Raw genomic sequence first — 19,590 nt, forward strand, 5'->3', positions numbered from 1 at the left:
AAGGCAACAGGTGGTACTGGTATAACCTCTGGAATTTGATCAATCTGGACCCACTGCTCTGGAGGGTGGGCGGCGGCAGTTTGTGATCCTCCCCCAGCCTGAGACATGGCTAGAGCAAGGGGAATCAACCCTAACTGAGCTAGAGTACCGAACATGCTCAGAAACTATGCAAGGGTCTCCTGAAGAGCTGGTGTAGTAGTAGTAGGAGGAGGAGGAGGAGGCGTCTCGGGTGTCTATGCTTCGACTTGAGCTGCTGGTGGATCCTCTGTAGCAGCTCGCTTGGGTGCTCTGGCTGCACCACGTAGGCATCCTTGGCATCTACCCCAGCCCTGGCCCCGGCCCCGGCCTCTAGTGGCTCTAGTAGGGGCGCGGGTGCCTAGTCATCTTCGGCTGCACGTGTCCTCACCATTTGTGAGAGAATAGAAGACAGAGGTTTAGAATTTCGAAGTCAATAATTTCGTACGACTAGGAATCAAATGAAGTGAAATTTTCCTAACAGTTCCATAGCCTCCCGAAGATAAGTACAAACGCCTCTGTACCGATCCGCGAGATTCTATTAAACCGGCTTGTGACTCATGACTCCTATGAACCTAGAGCTCTGATACCAACTTGTCACGACCCAAGTTCTCCCTCCGTGAACCATTGTGACAGCACCTAGTCCCTACGACTAGGTAAGCCTAACATTTGCAGAAATGAAACGGAAACATAAAAGCTAACAACTAACATGTAAATTTAAATAAGAAGTGAAGATGTCGCTCAGCATATACAATAGTCACTCTCAAAATGTACAAAAACTCTCCCCAAAACCCGGAATGTCGTTAGTCAGAAACTACAAAAAGAAAATAGTATTTCTATACTCCAGAGTCTAACAAAAGGAAATACAAGAAATGTTCGACATGGGGAAGATTAGATAGGGACTCTGAGGTCTGCGGAAGCGGCAAATATACCTTGAAGTCTCTACAACCATCTCGCCTCACTGATAATGCGGCTGATAAGCGGTACCTGGATCTGTACATGAAAAATATGTGTAGGAAAGGGTATGAGTACACCACAACGGTACCCATTACGTGCCAAGTCTAACCTCAGTTGAGTAGTGACGAGGCCAGGTCAAGGCCCTACTGGTATATATATAATAAAACAAAATAAAATGAAATACTCCAGTAATATAAAGAATTAAAATTATACAGGAACGAAATCATAGAAGTCAACAGCTTAGTACACATAGATAACAATAGGGGATCTCCCGAGATACCATCTCATAGTCCCAAACGTAAATATGCAAGGGGATCTCCCAGAATACCGTTCTGTAGTCCCAAAGTAAATATGCTGAATAGGGGGATCTCCCGAAATACCATTTCGTAGTCCCAAAGTAAATATACAGTGCAGGGGATCCTAGAATACCGTTCCGTAGTCCCAAAGTAAGTATGCAGTATAACCAACAAAAGTAACAGTTTCAGCATGAAAACCTACAATTGAGGCTAAGTTCAATTCAAGGAAAAGCAGGAATCTCACTAAACATGCTGCAGAGAGTTCAGATAGACAGTTAAGACACGTAGGCATCTTATTCTAAACTACACAGGATAGTTACATATGCTAGTGTAGCTCAAATAAGGAGAAACAGGTTATTACTTAGTGAAAAATGAAGTTTTACATCAAATATCTCGTGTACATACTTGTCACCTCACGTACATGGTGCTCACACATCAAAACAGTACCAACTCCTAAAGGAGTTCCCCCCCCCCACAATGTTAGGCAAGCCACTTACCTCAAACCAAGCTCAAATCAAACCGTAACAATGCTCTTTCCACGAATATTCGACTCCGAATGGCCCAAATCTAGCCAAAACCAGTTATATAACATAAATATAACTACAAGAAACTAATCTAGCTAAAAAAATCAAAGCTAAAGCAAGAAATTGGAAAATCGCTCAAAAAGCCTCCCCGGGCCCACATCTCGGAATTGGGTAAAAGTCACCAAATATGAACACCCAGTCACTCACGAGTCTAACCATACCAAATTTACTCAAATCCGATACCAAAATCTCGATCAATACCCCAAAATTTGGCCTAAGAACTTTTGTCACTCCCTAAATCACTAATTTAATGATGAAATTAAAGACATAATCATGAGAATTAACCAAAACTAGGTAAGAATCGCTTACCCCAAACCCCCACGCAAGAATCTCTCCAAAAATTGCCTTCTACGGGGCTCGCAATTCAATTTTGTGATATGATCTCAAAACCCTCGATTTTGAACTTTAAATTCTGCCCAGGTGATCCCTTCTTCGCGAACGCGGTCAAAGCCTTGCGTTCGCGAAGCAAAAGTTTCTTCCGTCCTAAAACACTCATCGCGAACGCGATGCACTGGTCACGAACGCGAAGCTCACCTTGCTTGACCCTACACGAACGCGGGACACACATCGCGAACACGTTGGCTATTTTGCCTGGAACACATCTGACTGTTGACTCTACGTGAACGCGAGGTCCTTATCGCGAATGCATAGCCTTAATGTTCCATACCTTCGCGAACGCAAAAAACAAAACCAGCTGGCCTATCAGATGACTTATGCGAATGCAAGATCTCTCTCGCGAACGCGATGAAGAAATGGGCTGCAACAAAACACCAGAAACTTTGCCAACTCTCAAAGTACAAAAATGATCCGTTAAGCACCCGAAACTCACCCGAGACCCTCGGGACCTCAACCAAACATACCAACCAATCGTAAAACACCATACGAACTTAGTTGAGACCTCAAATCACATCAAACAATGCTAAATTTACGAATCACTCTCCAATTCAAACTTAGAGAACTTGAAACTTTAAATTTCCACAACTGATGTCGAAACCTACCAAGCCACGTCCGATTGATCCCAAATTTTTGCAGACAAGTCATATTCAATCTTACGGACCTACTCCAACTTCTGGAATTAGAATCTAACTCTGATATCAAAAATTCCACTACCGGTCCAAATCTCCAAAATTTCAACTTTCGTCATTTCAAGCCTAAATAAGTTACGGACCTCCAAAACACAATCCGGACACGTCCCTAAGCCTAAATTCACCCAACAGAGCTAACAGAACTACGAAACTCCATTCCGAAGTCGTCTTCACACAGTTCTGACTACGGTACAAATCCTAATACTTAAGCCTCTGCTTAGGGACTAAGTGTTCAAATCACTCCAAAACCAAAACGAAACCTCCCGGCAAGTCACAATAGCAGAAAAAGATATGAAAGAAGCAGTTAATAGGGGATCGGGGCTATAACTCTCAAACAACCGGTCGGGTCGTTACATTGATAGAGATTGCAAATGCGAAGCATGACCTCGCAATTGCGAGGTCTAAGGCCTGCATCAGAACTGAAGCACACCAGCACTTACCTAAGCCCAAGACTCACTCCATAGCATGTCCGAAACTCACCCGAGCCCTCGGGCCTCCAAACCAAACATGCACACAAGTCCAAAAATATCATACGAGCTTACTCGCGTGATCACATCTCCAAAATAACACCTAGAACTACAAATCGGCTACCAAATCAAATAAAAAATTTAAGAAAATTCATGAACTTCTACATTAACAATTGGACGTCCGAATCACGTCAAACAAACTCTGTTTCTCTCCATATTTGACAGATAAGTGATAAATATAGTAATGGACCTATACCGGACTCCGGAACCAAAATACAGACCCAATATCAACAAAGTCAAACACTAGTCGAACTTTTAGATTCATTAAGCCTTTAAACTTCAATTTTGAAACAAAACATGTTAACTCGAGTTAAGAACCTCCGAATTCTATTCTAGGCATACGCCCAAGTCCTAAATCATGATACGAACCTACTGAGACCGTCAAAATACGGATCCAGGTCTGTTTGCTCAAAACGTTGACCGAAGTCAACTCAAAAGGATTTTTAAGGCAAATTTTTATATTTTATTAATTTTTAACATAAAAACTTTACGGAAAAACACATGGACTACGCACGCAAATGGAGAAAGGCTAAAATAAGGTATTTGAGGCTTCGAAATACGAAATTAGGTTCTAAAACTCTAGATGACCTATATGGTCATCACAGCTACTACGAACCTTCCAATCTTTCATTACGCAGTTAGACAAAAGGGAACATTGGAAGCAAGGTGGAGGAGGTAAGCAGTAGAAAGCAAAGTTGGTATCATATTTTTTTACTCGATATAAATAGTCTTATGTTTCATGAACAGACTTGTAAAAGTACATCGTAAAACTTTGTGTCCTTTGTTTTATATTCTTTTGTTGCACCTTTCTGGAAAAGGGTGGTGGTAGAACATTTGTAGGGATTTAGATAATACTTGAGTTAAAGTTGAAAAAAAGAGTAACTGAAATTTAAGTTAAAAATAGTCTGTAGCAATTAAGTTAAAGTTGTGTTTGAAAATGAAATACATTTAAAAAAAATAGTTTTGAAATGTTAAAGATTTGTGAGTTAAACCCGAAAAAGGAATGATTGAAAGTTAAGATTTTTGTTCCCTTAATATGTAAGTTTTTGTATGTCACAAATAGAAATATAAACTTAAAAGAAGAGCTGTGAATATATCCAACATCATCATGGTTACAATTACCAATATTCTGAAAATAATTTCCTCTATCAATTTTAGTTCCATCAAATTTTAGATTCTCTTTGAATTCTATCAAATTAAGGAGCGAACTAGTTGATCTACGAACAAGTTGGCACGCAAGGTGTTAGGGCCTGACTTTTTGTCATCGGGCGTGGCACGGCTGTGGCAAGGATTTGGGCGTGATGGCCTTGTCATTGGCCCATGTGCGGGCAAAACGATCATGCGGAAGACGGACAAGACATTGTCATTGAGGGCTGTTGTAGGCAAGTATGGGCCAAGACCTTGGGACAGGCAAGGTGCGCTTGGCAAAGGCTTGACAAAGCTGTGTGGGCAATGTTAGGGCGGCATGGCACGGCATGCGCGCCAAAGTCAGGGGCATGGCACTTTGGGTTGTGGCAGCTAAGTTCGGGCTAAGCTAAGACAAGACGGAAATGCGGGATGATGGAAAAGGCTTTCAATAGCTAAGGCAAAGCTATGTGAAGGAAAATACAAGCAATGGCACGAGGGAAATGAAGGTTGACATGAGCAAGGCAGATTTGGGCCAAGACAGTGTGCGGGCGGCAGCGGCGTCGGGCATGTGCGGCAAAATCACAGGCAGCGGATGCGGGCAAGGCATTGGCGCGGAAGCAATGTCAAGATGTGCCAAGGCTGGGCGCAATGCCAGCCTTGGGCACGAATCAGCTGGCCAAGTGAAGAATGGCACATGCAATGCACATGGAAAGTAGTTGGCGGTTACCTTGTCATAACCTCTTTGTCCCATGATCTGATCATGCTTGTATAATGTCCCCATTTCGTGTATAATGTGTCCTAAGTAGTTGGGGATGTCAACTACATGTTAGGAGCAGAATTAGTCTTAGTCCGACAAGTGGCAAAAGCTGTAGACAACAAGTGTTATGTGCTGCTAAGTCTAAGGGCTGCCTATATTCTATAAATAGGACCTTTGTGACTTAGGCAGAAGTAAGGAGTGAATGTGGGGAATTTCGTGAGAAATTCTAAGTGGGAAACAAGAGTGAAACGTGAGGGTTTCAGTTGTTTCAAAAAGGGGCTAAGGTTTGGCATGGGCAGATCTTAGTGTTGACAAGAACGACTTGTGTTCTTTGTCAAAAGTGGGCTGTGAGCGGACTGTGTTCATAGCAAAGTGAGGGTCCTTTGTATATTTTCCACATTAATGCAAAGGTTGGGATTTTCCCGTATATGTGTGTGTTCTTATTGAATTGCTGTCTAAATCTCGTTTAGGCCAAAGGTGCGCGAAAATTGGCTAAGTATTTGGGAAAGGCTGAGTCAAGTGTACGACTTGACTGCCGCGCGGGTGTGAGTTTTGACTGACTAAAATCACCCCCGTGACAACTGGTATCAGAGCCAGGTTTAGTTCGTGGCAGTGGCAAGACGATCGGTGGCAGAATTCGTGGGGCTATTTGAGAACATGGCTGGTGGCACAAATGCGGAACTGCGTCAAAGGATAGAGCAGTTGGAAGCACTCGTTGGGCAGGCTCTTGAGGCAAATGGCGATTCTTCTGTTCTTGCAAGAATGGCACAGTTAGAGGCAGATTATGCAGCGAGACACGAGACAACGCTGGCAGAAATGGCCTTGGTACGCCAAGAGAAGGAAGAACTGCGCGAGGAAGTGGTTCAACTTCGGAGGGAATTGCAAACTGTTGTCCCTAGAAGTGATGAACGCACTAAGTTGAGGATTCCGGAGCCAAAGGCATATGGGGGTGCAAGAAGTGCCAAAGAACTGGAAAATTTCTTGTGGGATATGGAGCAGTATTTCCAGGCTGCACGTGTTGCGGATGAAGACAAGGTGATAATCACACCAATGTATTTGACTGGTGATGCAAAGGTGTGGTGGCGCACACGAATGGCAGAAACGGAAAGTACTGGACTGCCCAAGATTGGAACTTGGGAGATGCTGAAGAAGGAATTAAAATCCCAATTCCTTCCAACTAATTCGTCGTGGTTGGCACGAGATGGACTTCGTCGCTTGAAGCAAAGTGGTACAGTGGCGGAGTATGTCAAGGAATTTTCATCCTTGATGCTCAATGTAAGTAATATGGCAGAGGAAGATAAGCTGCATTACTTCATGAGCGGGTTGAAGGGTTGGGCGCAATTGGAGTTGAGAAGGCAGAATGTTCAATGCCTTTCTACTGCCATTGCGGCGGCAGATGCGTTGGCTGACCTAAATATAGGTGATAACCCTGCTGGAACTTCGCATTCAAAGGCTGACGGGAAAGCTAAGGAATGGAAGAAAAGAGGGAAGGGGCAAGCTGCCGAAGATGAGGGCTTTGCCAAGAATGTGAGACAAGAGAATCACAACGGCAAAGAAAGGAGCGGCAAGTTCAAAGGCTGCTTCACTTGTGGTGGACCGCACTTGAAAAAGGACTGTCCGGTGCAGGCTAGGGTGAATGCTATGCTGGCTGCAGAGAAACAGGAACAAGTGGCGGAAGCAAATGCCATTGTGGCAGGTGGAAATGAAGCACCAGGGGCGGTGTATGTTAACAACCCCTTGGGGCTGCTTCATTAAAGACGGCTCGACGAGGACGTCGATTTCAAAAGGTGCGGGTGGTTTGTTAGGGCCTGACTTTTTGTCATCGGGCGTGGCACGGCTGTGGCAAGGATTTGGGCGGAACGACAAGACATGACAAAGGCTTGAGAAAACAGTGTGGCGAGTGGAAGACGGACAAGACATTGTCATTGAGGGCTGTTGTAGGCAAGTATGGGCCAAGACCTTGGGACAGGCAAGGTGCGCTTGGCAAAGGCTTGACAAAGCTGTGTGGGCAATGTTAGGGCGGCATGGCACGGCATGCGCGCCAAAGTCAGGGGCATGGCACTTTGGGTTGTGGCAGCTAAGTTCGGGCTAAGCTAAGACAAGACGGAAATGCGGGATGATGGAAAAGGCTTTCAATAGCTAAGGCAAAGCTATGTGAAGGAAAATACAAGCAATGGCACGAGGGAAATGAAGGTTGACATGAGCAAGGCAGATTTGGGCCAAGACAGTGTGCGGGCGGCAGCGGCGTCGGGCATGTGCGGCAAAATCACAGGCAGCGGATGCGGGCAAGGCATTGGCGCGGAAGCAATGTCAAGATGTGCCAAGGCTGGGCGCAATGCCAGCCTTGGGCACGAATCAGCTGGCCAAGTGAAGAATGGCACATGCAATGCACATGGAAAGTAGTTGGCGGTTACCTTGTCATAACCTCTTTGTCCCATGATCTGATCATGCTTGTATAATGTCCCCATTTCGTGTATAATGTGTCCTAAGTAGTTGGGGATGTCAACTACATGTTAGGAGCAGAATTAGTCTTAGTCCGACAAGTGGCAAAAGCTGTAGACAACAAGTGTCATGTGCTGCCAAGTCTAAGGGCTGCCTATATTCTATAAATAGGACCTTTGTGACTTAGGCAGAGGTAGAGAGTGAATGTGGGGAATTTCGTGAGAAATTCTAAGTGGGAAACAAGAGTGAAACGTGAGGGTTTCAGTTGTTTCAAAAAGGGGCTAAGGTTTGGCATGGGCAGATCTTAGTGTTGACAAGAACGACTTGTGTTCTTTGTCAAAAGTGGGCTGTGAGCGGACTGTGTTCATAGCAAAGTGAGGGTCCTTTGTATATTTTCCACATTAATGCAAAGGTTGGGATTTTCCCGTATATGTGTGTGTTCTTATTGAATTGCTGTCTAAATCTCGTTTAGGCCAAAGGTGCGCGAAAATTGGCTAAGTATTTGGGAAAGGCTGAGTCAAGTGTACGACTTGATTGTCGCGCGGGTGTGAGTTTTGACTGACTAAAATCACCCCCGTGACACAAGGGGCAACGGGCAAAGTTGGTCAAAGTTTAATTCAGGAGAGCAGTAGTTGCACATATATAACAAAACTATTATAGCCCTTACCTATTTGAATACTCTGATTTCTCTACTGCAAATTCTGTTACAAATGCACATCAATATTATGCACTAGGGAGTAAAAAGGAGAGAAATAAGTTAGGTCAAGAGTCAATTCTTTTCATGACCATAACCCAAAGACTTATGTATATAGAAACTAAACCTAATTTGTGCAAACATTTACATAGCTATCGACAAGATCAAGAACAAAATAAAATTAGACCATGTAAATGGTCTCTTGCTCAAAGCTACTCCATTGCTTATAGAAGTATCTGATTCTGAAAGAGCTTGATCGTTAAAATTAGGATTTGAACCGTAAAGAGCTTGAATTCCCTTAATATCATCTATTTTCAAATCGACCTTCTTTTCTCTTGGTCTTAAACTAGGGAACATCACTGCTTCTTGAACTGAAGTATGAGCCAGCCCTAACAAATGTCCAATTTCATGTGTAGCTACTGATTCCAAATCAATAGCCTCATCTGATTTCTCTCTATCAAAGTCCACCGCCCATGTCTCCGCCGCATCAAGGTGGAACCTCCCGGTTTCCGGCGAAAATGCATGAGCTAAAACACCAAGAACTCCATCAAATGGCTCTCCATCCCCATGATCACCTTTGTAAAACCCTATTTTGATATCTGCAAATCCATAGTCTTCGCTTTCCGAGAAAGTAACTGGTATTACCTGTTAAGACATAATATTATTAAGTAACTAAAAATATGCTCTTTTACAGATTAATATTTTATATGAGATATACACAGATCTCAACATGGCATAAGAGTAGGCACGAAGTCTAGGTTCAAATTGTAACTCGCTTCTGTGTGGAAACACAAAATTAGGAAGAAAATAAAAATATAAACTGTTAGAAGGAAAAACTGGAACAAAAAATAGTAAACAATAAGAAATATTCCGAGTCCACAATTTTTTTGTGCGCCCTTAAGGAATTTTAACCCCCTCACACGTTGCCAAGGTAATGGATTAAATCCTCCCAGGATAAAACAGAATAAACCTTCCTGCAACAGTGGCAATACAAACTGCAGGATACCAACGAACTCAAAGAACGGAGCAAAATTACACTTATGAATTTGAGAGAGAGAGATTGCGAATTAGGATGCAGTGTATTCAGAAAGAAATAAGTTCTGGAGTATTTTTCGTATTTAGTAAATGGAGCCTTGCCTCAGAATTTATAGGCAATTATCAGAAGAGGTGTTTGGAAAAGGTGCCTTTTCAGAATAATACGCTGCCTGCCGCGGTTCTACTGCGACCGCGGCAGAACCGCGGTCAGAGAGGCTCTCTGAATCTGCCTGCCGCGGTGGAACCGCGGCTAGAGAGACCTTCTAAATCTTCAGCAGGATTCTGGCGTATTTTCAGCAGTAATTTGGCATTTAATTAATTATTAAATAATTAAATAAATTTTGTCCAAAAAATAATCTTATCGATCATTTGACAAATCCAAAGCCAAAGCCAAAGCCGAGCCAAGCGAGCGACGACGACGACGGCGCGAGGGTTCATTCTCTTCAAGTCCTTTTAAGAGTTTTAAGAAGTGATTCTATATATAAGCACACAAATGTGGTTGTCCCTCACCAATGAGGGACAAAGTGCAAGACAAAAATTCACTTCTTCAAATTTTTCATTTTCCCTCCATTTTATTTCTCTCCATTTCCGATTCACACTTCTTCTACTTTAAAGCCCAATGGCTTAAAGTCCAACAATCCCCCACATGAATGGGAATGGCTGTATCAAAAAAGATCATAGATGAAAGCTATGTGATTTTGCAAGTAAGGATTAATTGCATCTGGATAAGTAGGTTTCCCTTTGAACTTTCTGTAGTGAACATATGTCGGATATACTTGGTCAATCGGTAGATTTGATATCTTTGAACCGTCGAACTTTAGTGTATACCTAGACAACCTTATGTCACACAACCAACCCTTAACCGTCTTTTGGTTCTCATTGTTGTGTTCGTTTTAGCCATGAACACCGCCTGGTCTCATAAGTGCGTAGATAATTGGCCTTACAGAATTCTCCTTGAAACGGCTTACACTTCACACTTACGTAGGTGATTCCTAAATGTGTAATCCTTTAGATTGACACTATTTGATAGATACCTCATCAAACTTTGGTAATCATTAAAGAACGTGTAAAGTTCTATCCTTGTTACTGAACATTGTCTTCATCACGAGAATGGACCAAAGATTTTATTTTGACAATGTTGAACCGGTCAATCACAACTTTGTTTGAGCTCCTTGAACCTAGATCTCGGAACATCCAAAATTCTAGGTAGAGTTACCGCCATGTTGACTTGTCCTCGACCATAGTCCCATTCCCTTAGATGATTTCTCAACCCCCTCTCTAGTTAAGCCTTTTGTAAGCGGATCTGCCACATTATCTTTTGATCTTGCATAATCAATAGTGATAATTCCACTAGAAAGTAGTTGTTTAACGGTGTTATGTCTTCGTCGTATATGACGAGACTTTCCGTTGTACATAACGCTCTCTGCCCGTCTTATGGAAGCCTCACTATCACAATGTATGCAAATAGGAGCCAAAGGCTTTGGCCAGAACGGAATGTCTTCTAAGAAATTTCAAAGCCATTCAGCTTCTTCACCGGCTTTATCCAAAGCTATAAACTCTGATTCCATTGTAGAACGAGCGATACACGTCTGCTTGGAAGATTTCCAAGATACTGCTCCTCCACCAACAGTAAAAATATATCCACTTGTGGACTTTGTTTCTGTTGAGCCGGTTATCCAATTTGCATCACTATATCCTTCGATAACCGCAGGATATTTATTATAGTGCAAAGCGTAGTCTTGGGTATACTCCAAGTATCCCAGAACTCGTTTCATTGCCACCCAGTGATGTTTGTTGGGATTACTTGTGAATCGACTAAGTTTACTTATTTCACAAGCTATATCAGGTCGTGTACAGTTCATGATGTACATTAATCTTCCCAACACACGAGCATACTCCAATTGAGACGTACTTTCACCTTTATTCTTTATAAGATGATGGTTTAAGTCATTTTGAGTTCTTGCACTTCTAAATTCCAAGTGTTTGAATTTTTCCAGTACCATTTTCACGTAATGTGACTGAGACAAAGCTAGACCTTGAGGAGTCCTCTGGATTTTAATTCCTAGAATTACATCGGCAACTCCTAAGTCTTTCATATCAAACTTACTAGCAAGCATACGTTTAGTAGCTTGAATGTCGGCAATGTCTTTGCTCATTATTAGCATATCATCAACATATAAGCAAACAATGACTATATGATTTGGAACGTTCTTAATGTAAACACATTTATCACATTCTTTAATCTTAAAACCATTTGACAACATTGTTTGGTCAAATTTCGCATGCCATTGCTTAGGTGCTTGTTTTAGTCCATAAAGGGACTTGACAAGTCTACACACCTTCTTTTCTTTTCCCGGAACTACAAACCCTTCAGGTTGGTTTATGTAAATTTCTTCCTCAAGATCACCATTTAAGAATGTTGTTTTTACATCCATTTGATGGATTTGAAGACCATACAAGGCGGCTAACGCTATTAGCATCCGAATGGATGTAATTCTTGTTACCGGCGAGTATGTGTCAAAATAGTCAAGATCTTCTCGTTGTCTAAATCTTTTGACAATAAGTCTTGCCTTGTATTTGTCAATAGTACCATCGTCCTTCATTTTTTTCTTGAAAATCCATTTAGAACCCAATGTTTTGTTACCTGGAGGAAGATCAACCAATTCCCAGGTATGGTTGCTCAATATGGATTCTATTTCACTATTGACAGCTTCTTTCCAATATTGTGCTTCTGAGGAAGACATTGCTTCCTTGAAGGTACGAGGCTCATTTTCTAACAGAAAAGTCAGAAAATCTGGACCGAATGAAGTAGATATCCTTTGACGTTTACTTCTTCTTGGATTTTCTTCATTAGGCATACCATCTGTTATTTCCTCCCGAGGTCGTTTTGACTTTTGGCAGGTCACTTCACTTTCCTTTTTATACGGATAAATAGTTTCAAAGAATTCAGCATTATCTGATTCTATTATCGTATTAATGTGAATCTCAGGATTTTCTGATTTATGAACCAGAAAACGATATGCCTTGCTATTGGTTACATATCCAATAAACACACAATCAACCGTTTTTGGACCTATCTTAACCCTTTTAGGTTTAGGAACTTGTACCTTAGCTAAACACCCCCACACTTTGAAGTATTTCAAGCTACGATTCCTTCCTTTCCACATTTCATAAGGAATGGACTGTGTTTTACTATGAGGTACACGGTTGATTATCCGGTTAGCTGTAAGTATAGCTTCCCCCCACAAGTTCTGTGGTAAACCAGAGCTTATCAACAACGCATTCATCATCTCCTTCAACGTTCGATTCTTCCTCTCCGCAATTCCATTAGATTGTGGAGAGTAAGGGGCAGTTGTTTGGTGAATAATGCCATTTTCCAAACAAATTTCTTCAAAAGGAGATTCATATTCGCCACCCCTATCACTTCTTATCATTTTGATCTTTTTGTTTAGTTGCGTTTCAACTTCACTCTTGTATTGCTTGAAAGCATCAATTGCCTCATCTTTACTATTAAGTAAATAAACATAGCAGTATCTCGTGCTATCGTCAATAAAAGTAATAAAATACTTTTTCCCACCGCGAGATGGTGTTGACTTCATGTCGCAAATATCTGTGTGAATTAAGTCTAAAGGACTTGAATTCCTTTCAACGGACTTATAAGGATGCTTAGCATACTTTGATTCCACACATATTTGACATTTGGAATTAATGCAATCAAATTTTGGCAATACTTCTAGATTTATCATCTTCCGCAATGTTTTGAAGTTTACGTGACCTAAACGCGAATGCCATAAAGTGTTTGACTCAAGTAAGTAAGAAGAAACATTCACTTTATTGATAGGAACTGCTATTACATTTAGCTTAAAAAGGCCCTCATTTAGGTAACCTTTTCCTACATATGCATCGTTCTTACTAAGTACAACACTATTAGAAATAAAAATACATTTGAATCCATTCTTGACAAGAAGTGAGGTAGACACAAGATTCTTGCGAATTTCTGGAACATGGAGGACTTGGTCTAGAGTCACTATTTTTTCCGACGTCATCTTCAATGCAATCTTTCCAACTCCTTCAATTTTGGCCGTAGATGAATTTCCCATGAAGATTGTCTCGTCGGGTCCTGCGGTGGCATAAGAAGAAAATAACTCCTTGTTAGCACAAACATGGCGGGTGGCTCCAGAATCTATCCACCATTCTTTTGGATTTCCTACCAAGTTGCATTCAGACAACATGGCACATAAGTCCTCCAATTCATCTTCAACCATGTTAGCTTGATTCTTTTTCTTCTTATCATTCTTTGGCACACGACAATCCACGGCCTTATGCCAGATTTTCCACAGTTGTGGAAATTACCCTTGAACTTTTTCTTGCTTGGGTAATTCTTTGGTCCAGAAGCCTTCTTCCTCTTCTTATTTTATGGCGCCCCCTCAACAACGTATGCCCCCATTATTGTCGAGTTTCCACGTGACTTCTTTTCAGCATTTTTGTTGTCTTCTTCTATCCTCAAACGAATAATCAAGTCTTCTAGTGTCATCTCCTTCTGCTTGTGTTTAAGATAGTTCTTAAAATCCTTCCACAACAGAGGTAACTTCTCAATGAAAGCAGCAACTTGAAAGGCCTCATTTATGACCATACCTTCAATAACAAATTCATAATTAATAATAAGATAAATCTTATTAATAAAATTATTGATTCTGGTCATACCTTCAGCAAGGAGGTCATGCACAATGACTTGTAATTCTTGGACTTGAGTTTTGACTGACCTAGTGTCAATCATCTTGAAATCCAAAAACCTTGCAGCCATGAACTTCTTAAGTCCGGCATCCTCAGTCTTGTACTTCTTCTCAAGCGCATTCCATAACGCTTTTGAAGTTTCCATGACACTATAGACATTGTACAAGCCATCTTCCAAACATCTCAATATGTAGTTTTTGCACAAGAAATCAGAATGTTTCCATGCTTCAATTACAACAAGTCGTTCATCATCCAGAGTATTTTCAGCCATGACCGGAGGATCCTCCTTGATGAAACGTTGCAAACTCAACGTAGTAAGATAGAAGAGCATCTTCATTTGCTAGCGTTTGAAGTCAATACCGGAAAACTTTCCGGGTTTTTCTGCTGGTGCCATAGCATGAGCAGGAGTTGAACGGCTTGACGAGGCAGCAACACTTGTAACAGTACCACCCGTTCCCGCAACATTTCCAATAGTTTGGTTTTCATTCGACATGTTTCTGTAGAGTTGGAAACAAAACAGAACTTTGTTAAATCAGTGAAGTTTTGATATCTTCAAACTGAATACCAAACCAAACACACAACACGTAACAATGGTAAAGTTTTTATATACTTCAAACCCGTACGTTTCTTATTCCGGTAAAGTTTTGTTATACTTTAAACCGGACATAACAATTATTGGAGTAGAAAGCACGAAGGCTTTAGTCTCCAAACCAGTATTTAAAATATAGATAACAGTTTAATATATATGTTTCAACACAGAACCGTTAGATTATAAAATTCCTTAAGCTTGTAACTCACTTCTGTGTGGAAACACAAAATTAGGAAGAAAATAAAAATAAAAACTGTTAGAAGGAAAAACTGGAACAAAAAACAGTAAACAATAAGAAATATTCCGAGTCCACAATTTTCTTATGCGTCCTTAAGGAATTTTAACCCCCTCACACGTTGCCAAGGTAATGGATTAAATCCTCCCAGGATAAAACGGAATAAACCTTCCTGCAACAGTGGCAATACAAACTACAAGATACCAACGAACTCAAAGAACGGAGCAAAATCACACTTACGAATTTGAGAGAGAGAGACTGCGAATAAGGATGCAGTGTATTCAGAAAGAAAGAAGTTCTGGAGTGTTTTTCGTATTTCGAAAATGGAGCTTTGCCTCAAAATTTATAGGCAATTATCAGAAGAGGTGTCTGGAAAAGTTGCCTTTTCAGAAGAATACACTGCCTGCCGCGGTTCTACCGCGACCGCGACAGAACCGCGGTCAGATAGGCTCTCTGAATCTGCCTGCCGCGGTTCCACAGCGGTCGCGGTAGAACCGCGGCCAGAGAGACCCTCTGAATCTTCAGCAGGATTCTGGCGTATTTTCAGCAGTGATTTGGCATTTAATTAATTATTAAATAATTAAATAAATTTTGTCCAAAAAATAATCTTATCGATCGATTTGACAAATCCGAAGCCGAAGCCGAAGCCAAAGCCGAGCCGAGCGAGCGACCACGACAACCGCGCGAGGGTTCATTCTCTTCAACTCCTTTTAAGAGCTTTAAGAAGTGATTCTATATATAAGCACACAAATGTGGTTGTCCCTCACCAATGAGGGACAAAGTGCAAGACAAAAGTTCATTTCTTCAAATTTTTCATTTTCCCTCCATTTTATTTCCCTCCATTTTCAATTCACACTTCTTCTACTTTAAAGCTCAATGGCTTAAAGTACAACACAAATCTCATACCTACCAAATTAAACACAAAGGAATATATATTGTCACGTGTAAAAAACATATTAGATCCTCACGTGAGGGGATGTTGAGACGTAACTAAGTAATCTATACATGAGGGCACGGTGTGACATAACATATGAAGCAATCAAAATGTGTTTTCTTTAACTATCTTAGACATGCTCAAAGAACTGTAACATTCTCAAGCGACTAAGTATTTACATTGTTTTATATTATCAAAGTAATTTAATCAGTTATAGTAGGTTATTATACTATTCCATATTAAGTTTGATACATAGAGCTACTTACTGTTGTAAGTCATCTTAACCAAATAATGTAAAAAAAAATTACAATGTGCATAGAAAATAAGCTCATCTTACCGATGCCCAATGGCTAAAAGCACGTCGAAAAGCATCCTTTATCTCCGACTTGCTCAAAGAAGTTATCACATTCTCCGGCGAGAATGCGTACGTTAAAGTTATAGGTATACTTCTTCACCATCTCGGCCGGCCTGAGAAAAATGCGTAATGTCTCTTTGCATGCATGAATTTAGGGGCAGAATCGGATACGCCGCACCTAGGTGAAATAATCTGAGAAACTGTATTTTCATCAAGTTTTCCAGTGACTGAAAGACCTAACTTTTCCTGATATTTAATCAAGGCATGCTCCAAGTGATCATCAAATAAATCAGTAAAATTCAAGTTGTCCATCTTCAAGTACCCGAATCGATGAAAATATTTCTTGAGCTCAGAAATCCCATTGATTTTGTTGCCTCTAGTGGCATCCACAAATTTCCCAAATTCATGCCATGTATAACTTCGAATTTTATGATTATCTGTGGGGTTTATAGTCTTAGTGGAAAAAAATGGTGATGTTCTAGTAGAAAGACACGGAGAGGAGAAGAGAAAGAAGACAAGGAGAAATAAGGAAGAGAAGAAAGACATATTGAATTGTGAGATATGGGTGAAGATGCTTGGTTATAAAGGAAACGACAAATTTGTTATTGTGAAGTGGATGTGCAATTAATTAGTAGTAACAATATTGAATTGTGACGGCCGCGTAATTTCCGTTGATTTGGCAAAGTGTGTTATGATGGAGAAGTTAGGATAAATCTTCCTTCTTGCTTTTCTAGTTGTTTTTATCTTTTTTTTCTTTTTTTAAAGATTTAATTCTGACTACTAAGGATAAGGGGAATTGGTTGGTGAATCACTGTATTTTTCATTCTATTTAAGTTATATACACAAATAAAATTTATTTACAGTTTTACTAAGTTAACAATTAATGTTTATTTTAGAAACTTATCAGTCTTTATTTTAAGATTTAACTTATATATGTTGATGTTATACAGAACTTTAAACTATCAGTCTATTTTGACCTATTATAACACGATAACTACCTTTTTTATGTTACTAATTATACTTATTATGAAATAATGTTACTTGCAGTTTTCCTTTTGGTGATATGATAGTTACTTTATAATTGAACTGGTAGTACAAATATCTTTTAGACTATCGATGCATAAAATTTAGATACTTTCCGAATTGGTAGCTGCTTCCTATGAGCCAAGTTTCACACAACTTACCATTTTTGCTCGTTCTTCTCATTTCCAGTCTGTGTTAAATCGCTGAATAGACTAATTAATTTCTAAAAGTAAATAAATTGAGAGCAATGTTCTAGCAAACTGACTAGTTACTATTTCTAACACATATCATGTTCTTTGTTTCTGAAAATAAAGAATTTGAGGTGTGGACCGTGTCAGAAGCAAGAGAGCTCAGAATTTGGTAAGGTATGGCCATAATAGAGTTACTATTGTGAATGGGTTTGTTTGGTTTTCAAGTAAAAAGAAAGTGGCAAACTGTTAGAACCAAAGTCGATACACCAGTATAGAAGGTAGTTATGATTATGATTGCTAGAGTCAGAAAAGAGAGGTAGTTTGAGACGTGTAAGAGACTCAAAAGCAACTTATGAAAGCAAGCAAAACTGTCCTTTTCGAGTCTTACTATTTTCGCTTATATTTATATAATCAAACTATTTAAAAGATAATAATAATAATTAACTCTATATAATAAGTACCATTGATTGATAACTTAAAAGAAAATAATACTTCCTCCCTCCCAATTATGTGGTACCGTTTGAATTTCGAGAGCAAACGTTTTAATTTTAAGTTTTTTGAAATAAAAATTATATTTAAAAATTACATAAAAAGTATTATAAGTCATAATATTAATAATTTAAAATAATTAAAAAGTATATAAAAATTTGCGATCAAAGAACAACTCGTTTGACTCTTGAATGTAACGACCCGACCGGTTGTTTTGAGCTCTAGCACGTCGTTCGGCAGTTTGAGGCCATGAGCAGCTTCAATTCAGGTATTATGACTTGTACGCGTGGTCGGAATTGAATTTCGAGAAGTTCGGAGTTCATTTGGAAAGAAAATTCTCACATCGGAAGCTTTAAGTTGGAAGAATTGACTAAGGTTAGATTTTTGGGTAAATGACCTTGGAATCAGAATTTGAAGGCTCCTACATATAAGTATGATGAATTTGGACTTGGATGTATGTTCGGATCGGGTTTTGGATGACACGGAAGCATTTCGGCGCCTATTGTGGAACTTAGCATTTTGGAAGAATTTCATAAATTTGGGTTGAAGTGTATTTCAATGTTATCGATGTCCGTTTGGGATTCCGAGTCTGGGAATAGCTATGTATGGTGATTCTGGTGTTGGGAGCGTATATGGAAGTGGATTAGGAGGTCCGTAGGTCATTTTCGGGCCATTTGGCGAAAGTTAGAAATTTGACGGTTTTGAGGAGTTTTATCGGAAGTGAACTTTTTGATATCAGGGTCGGATTCCAATTTCGGAAGATGGAGTAGGTCGTAATGTCAAATGTGACTTGTGTGTAAAATTTGAGGTCAATCGGACGTGATTTGATAGGTTTCGGCATCGAACGAAAAAGTTCGAAGTTCTAGAGTTCATAAAGGTTGAATTGGGGTGTGTTTCATGATTTCGGCATTGTTTGATGTGACATAAGGCCTCAAGTAGGTCCGCGTTATGTTTTGGAACTGGTTAGTATAATTGGACGGGGTCCTGGTGGGCCACGAGTGAATTTTGGATGGTTAACGGATCGAATTTGGAATTTGAAGAAGAGTTGAGGCAACTGATATCTGGTGTAACCGAACATGCGAGGTTTTGGCCGCAAGTGCGGAGCCGCAGAAGCGAAACTGGGCCGTCAGGGGAAAGACTGCAGGTGCGGGTTGCTGGCCGCATCTGCGCAGGCGCAGAAGCGAAAAAGTTCAGCGTAGAAGAGGAAGAAGGCGCAGAAGCGGAAGGGTTCTCGCACCTGCGAAGCCGCAGGTGCGGCTACTGTTTTGCAGGTGCGGAAAGAGCGTTGGGCAGTAGGTTTCTTTAAAACGGGGATTTGTCCCATTTTCCCTCTCGTTTTCATTTGGTTTGGGCGATTTTGGAGAGTTTTAAGGATAGATTTTCATCAAGCAACTCAAGGTAAATGATCCCCATTTATTATAAGTTAAATACATGGTTTGCATAAGGATTTAAACATGGAAATTAATAGAAATTGTGTGGTTTTTGGTAGAAAACCTAGAATTTGGTATTTTGGATTTTGA

General features: G+C 40.4%; 1 protein-coding gene and 1 pseudogene across 1 annotated transcript; one reads left to right on the plus strand and one right to left on the minus strand.

Annotated features, from left to right (window-relative positions):
- The first annotated feature begins 6,006 nt into the window (after positions 1–6,006).
- LOC138875092 (uncharacterized) lies at positions 6,007–7,104 on the plus strand. The gene has a single exon (XM_070153912.1). It carries the CDS (start codon positions 6,007–6,009, stop codon positions 7,102–7,104), a length of 1,098 nt encoding a protein of 365 aa, XP_070010013.1.
- Positions 7,105–8,575: 1,471 nt separating this feature from the next.
- Positions 8,576–16,896, minus strand: LOC104237217 (metalloendoproteinase 4-MMP-like; annotated as a pseudogene).
- Between the last annotated feature and the right edge of the window lie 2,694 nt (positions 16,897–19,590).

The sequence above is a fragment of the Nicotiana sylvestris genome, chromosome 8 (genome assembly GCF_000393655.2).
Source record: "Nicotiana sylvestris chromosome 8, ASM39365v2, whole genome shotgun sequence".
Taxonomy (NCBI): Eukaryota; Viridiplantae; Streptophyta; class Magnoliopsida; order Solanales; family Solanaceae; genus Nicotiana; species Nicotiana sylvestris.

Coding starts and splice junctions, on each gene's coding strand:
- LOC138875092 (XM_070153912.1), top strand. CDS start 6,007: ATGGCTGGTGGCACAAATGCGGAACTGCGTCAAAGGATAGAGCAGTTG.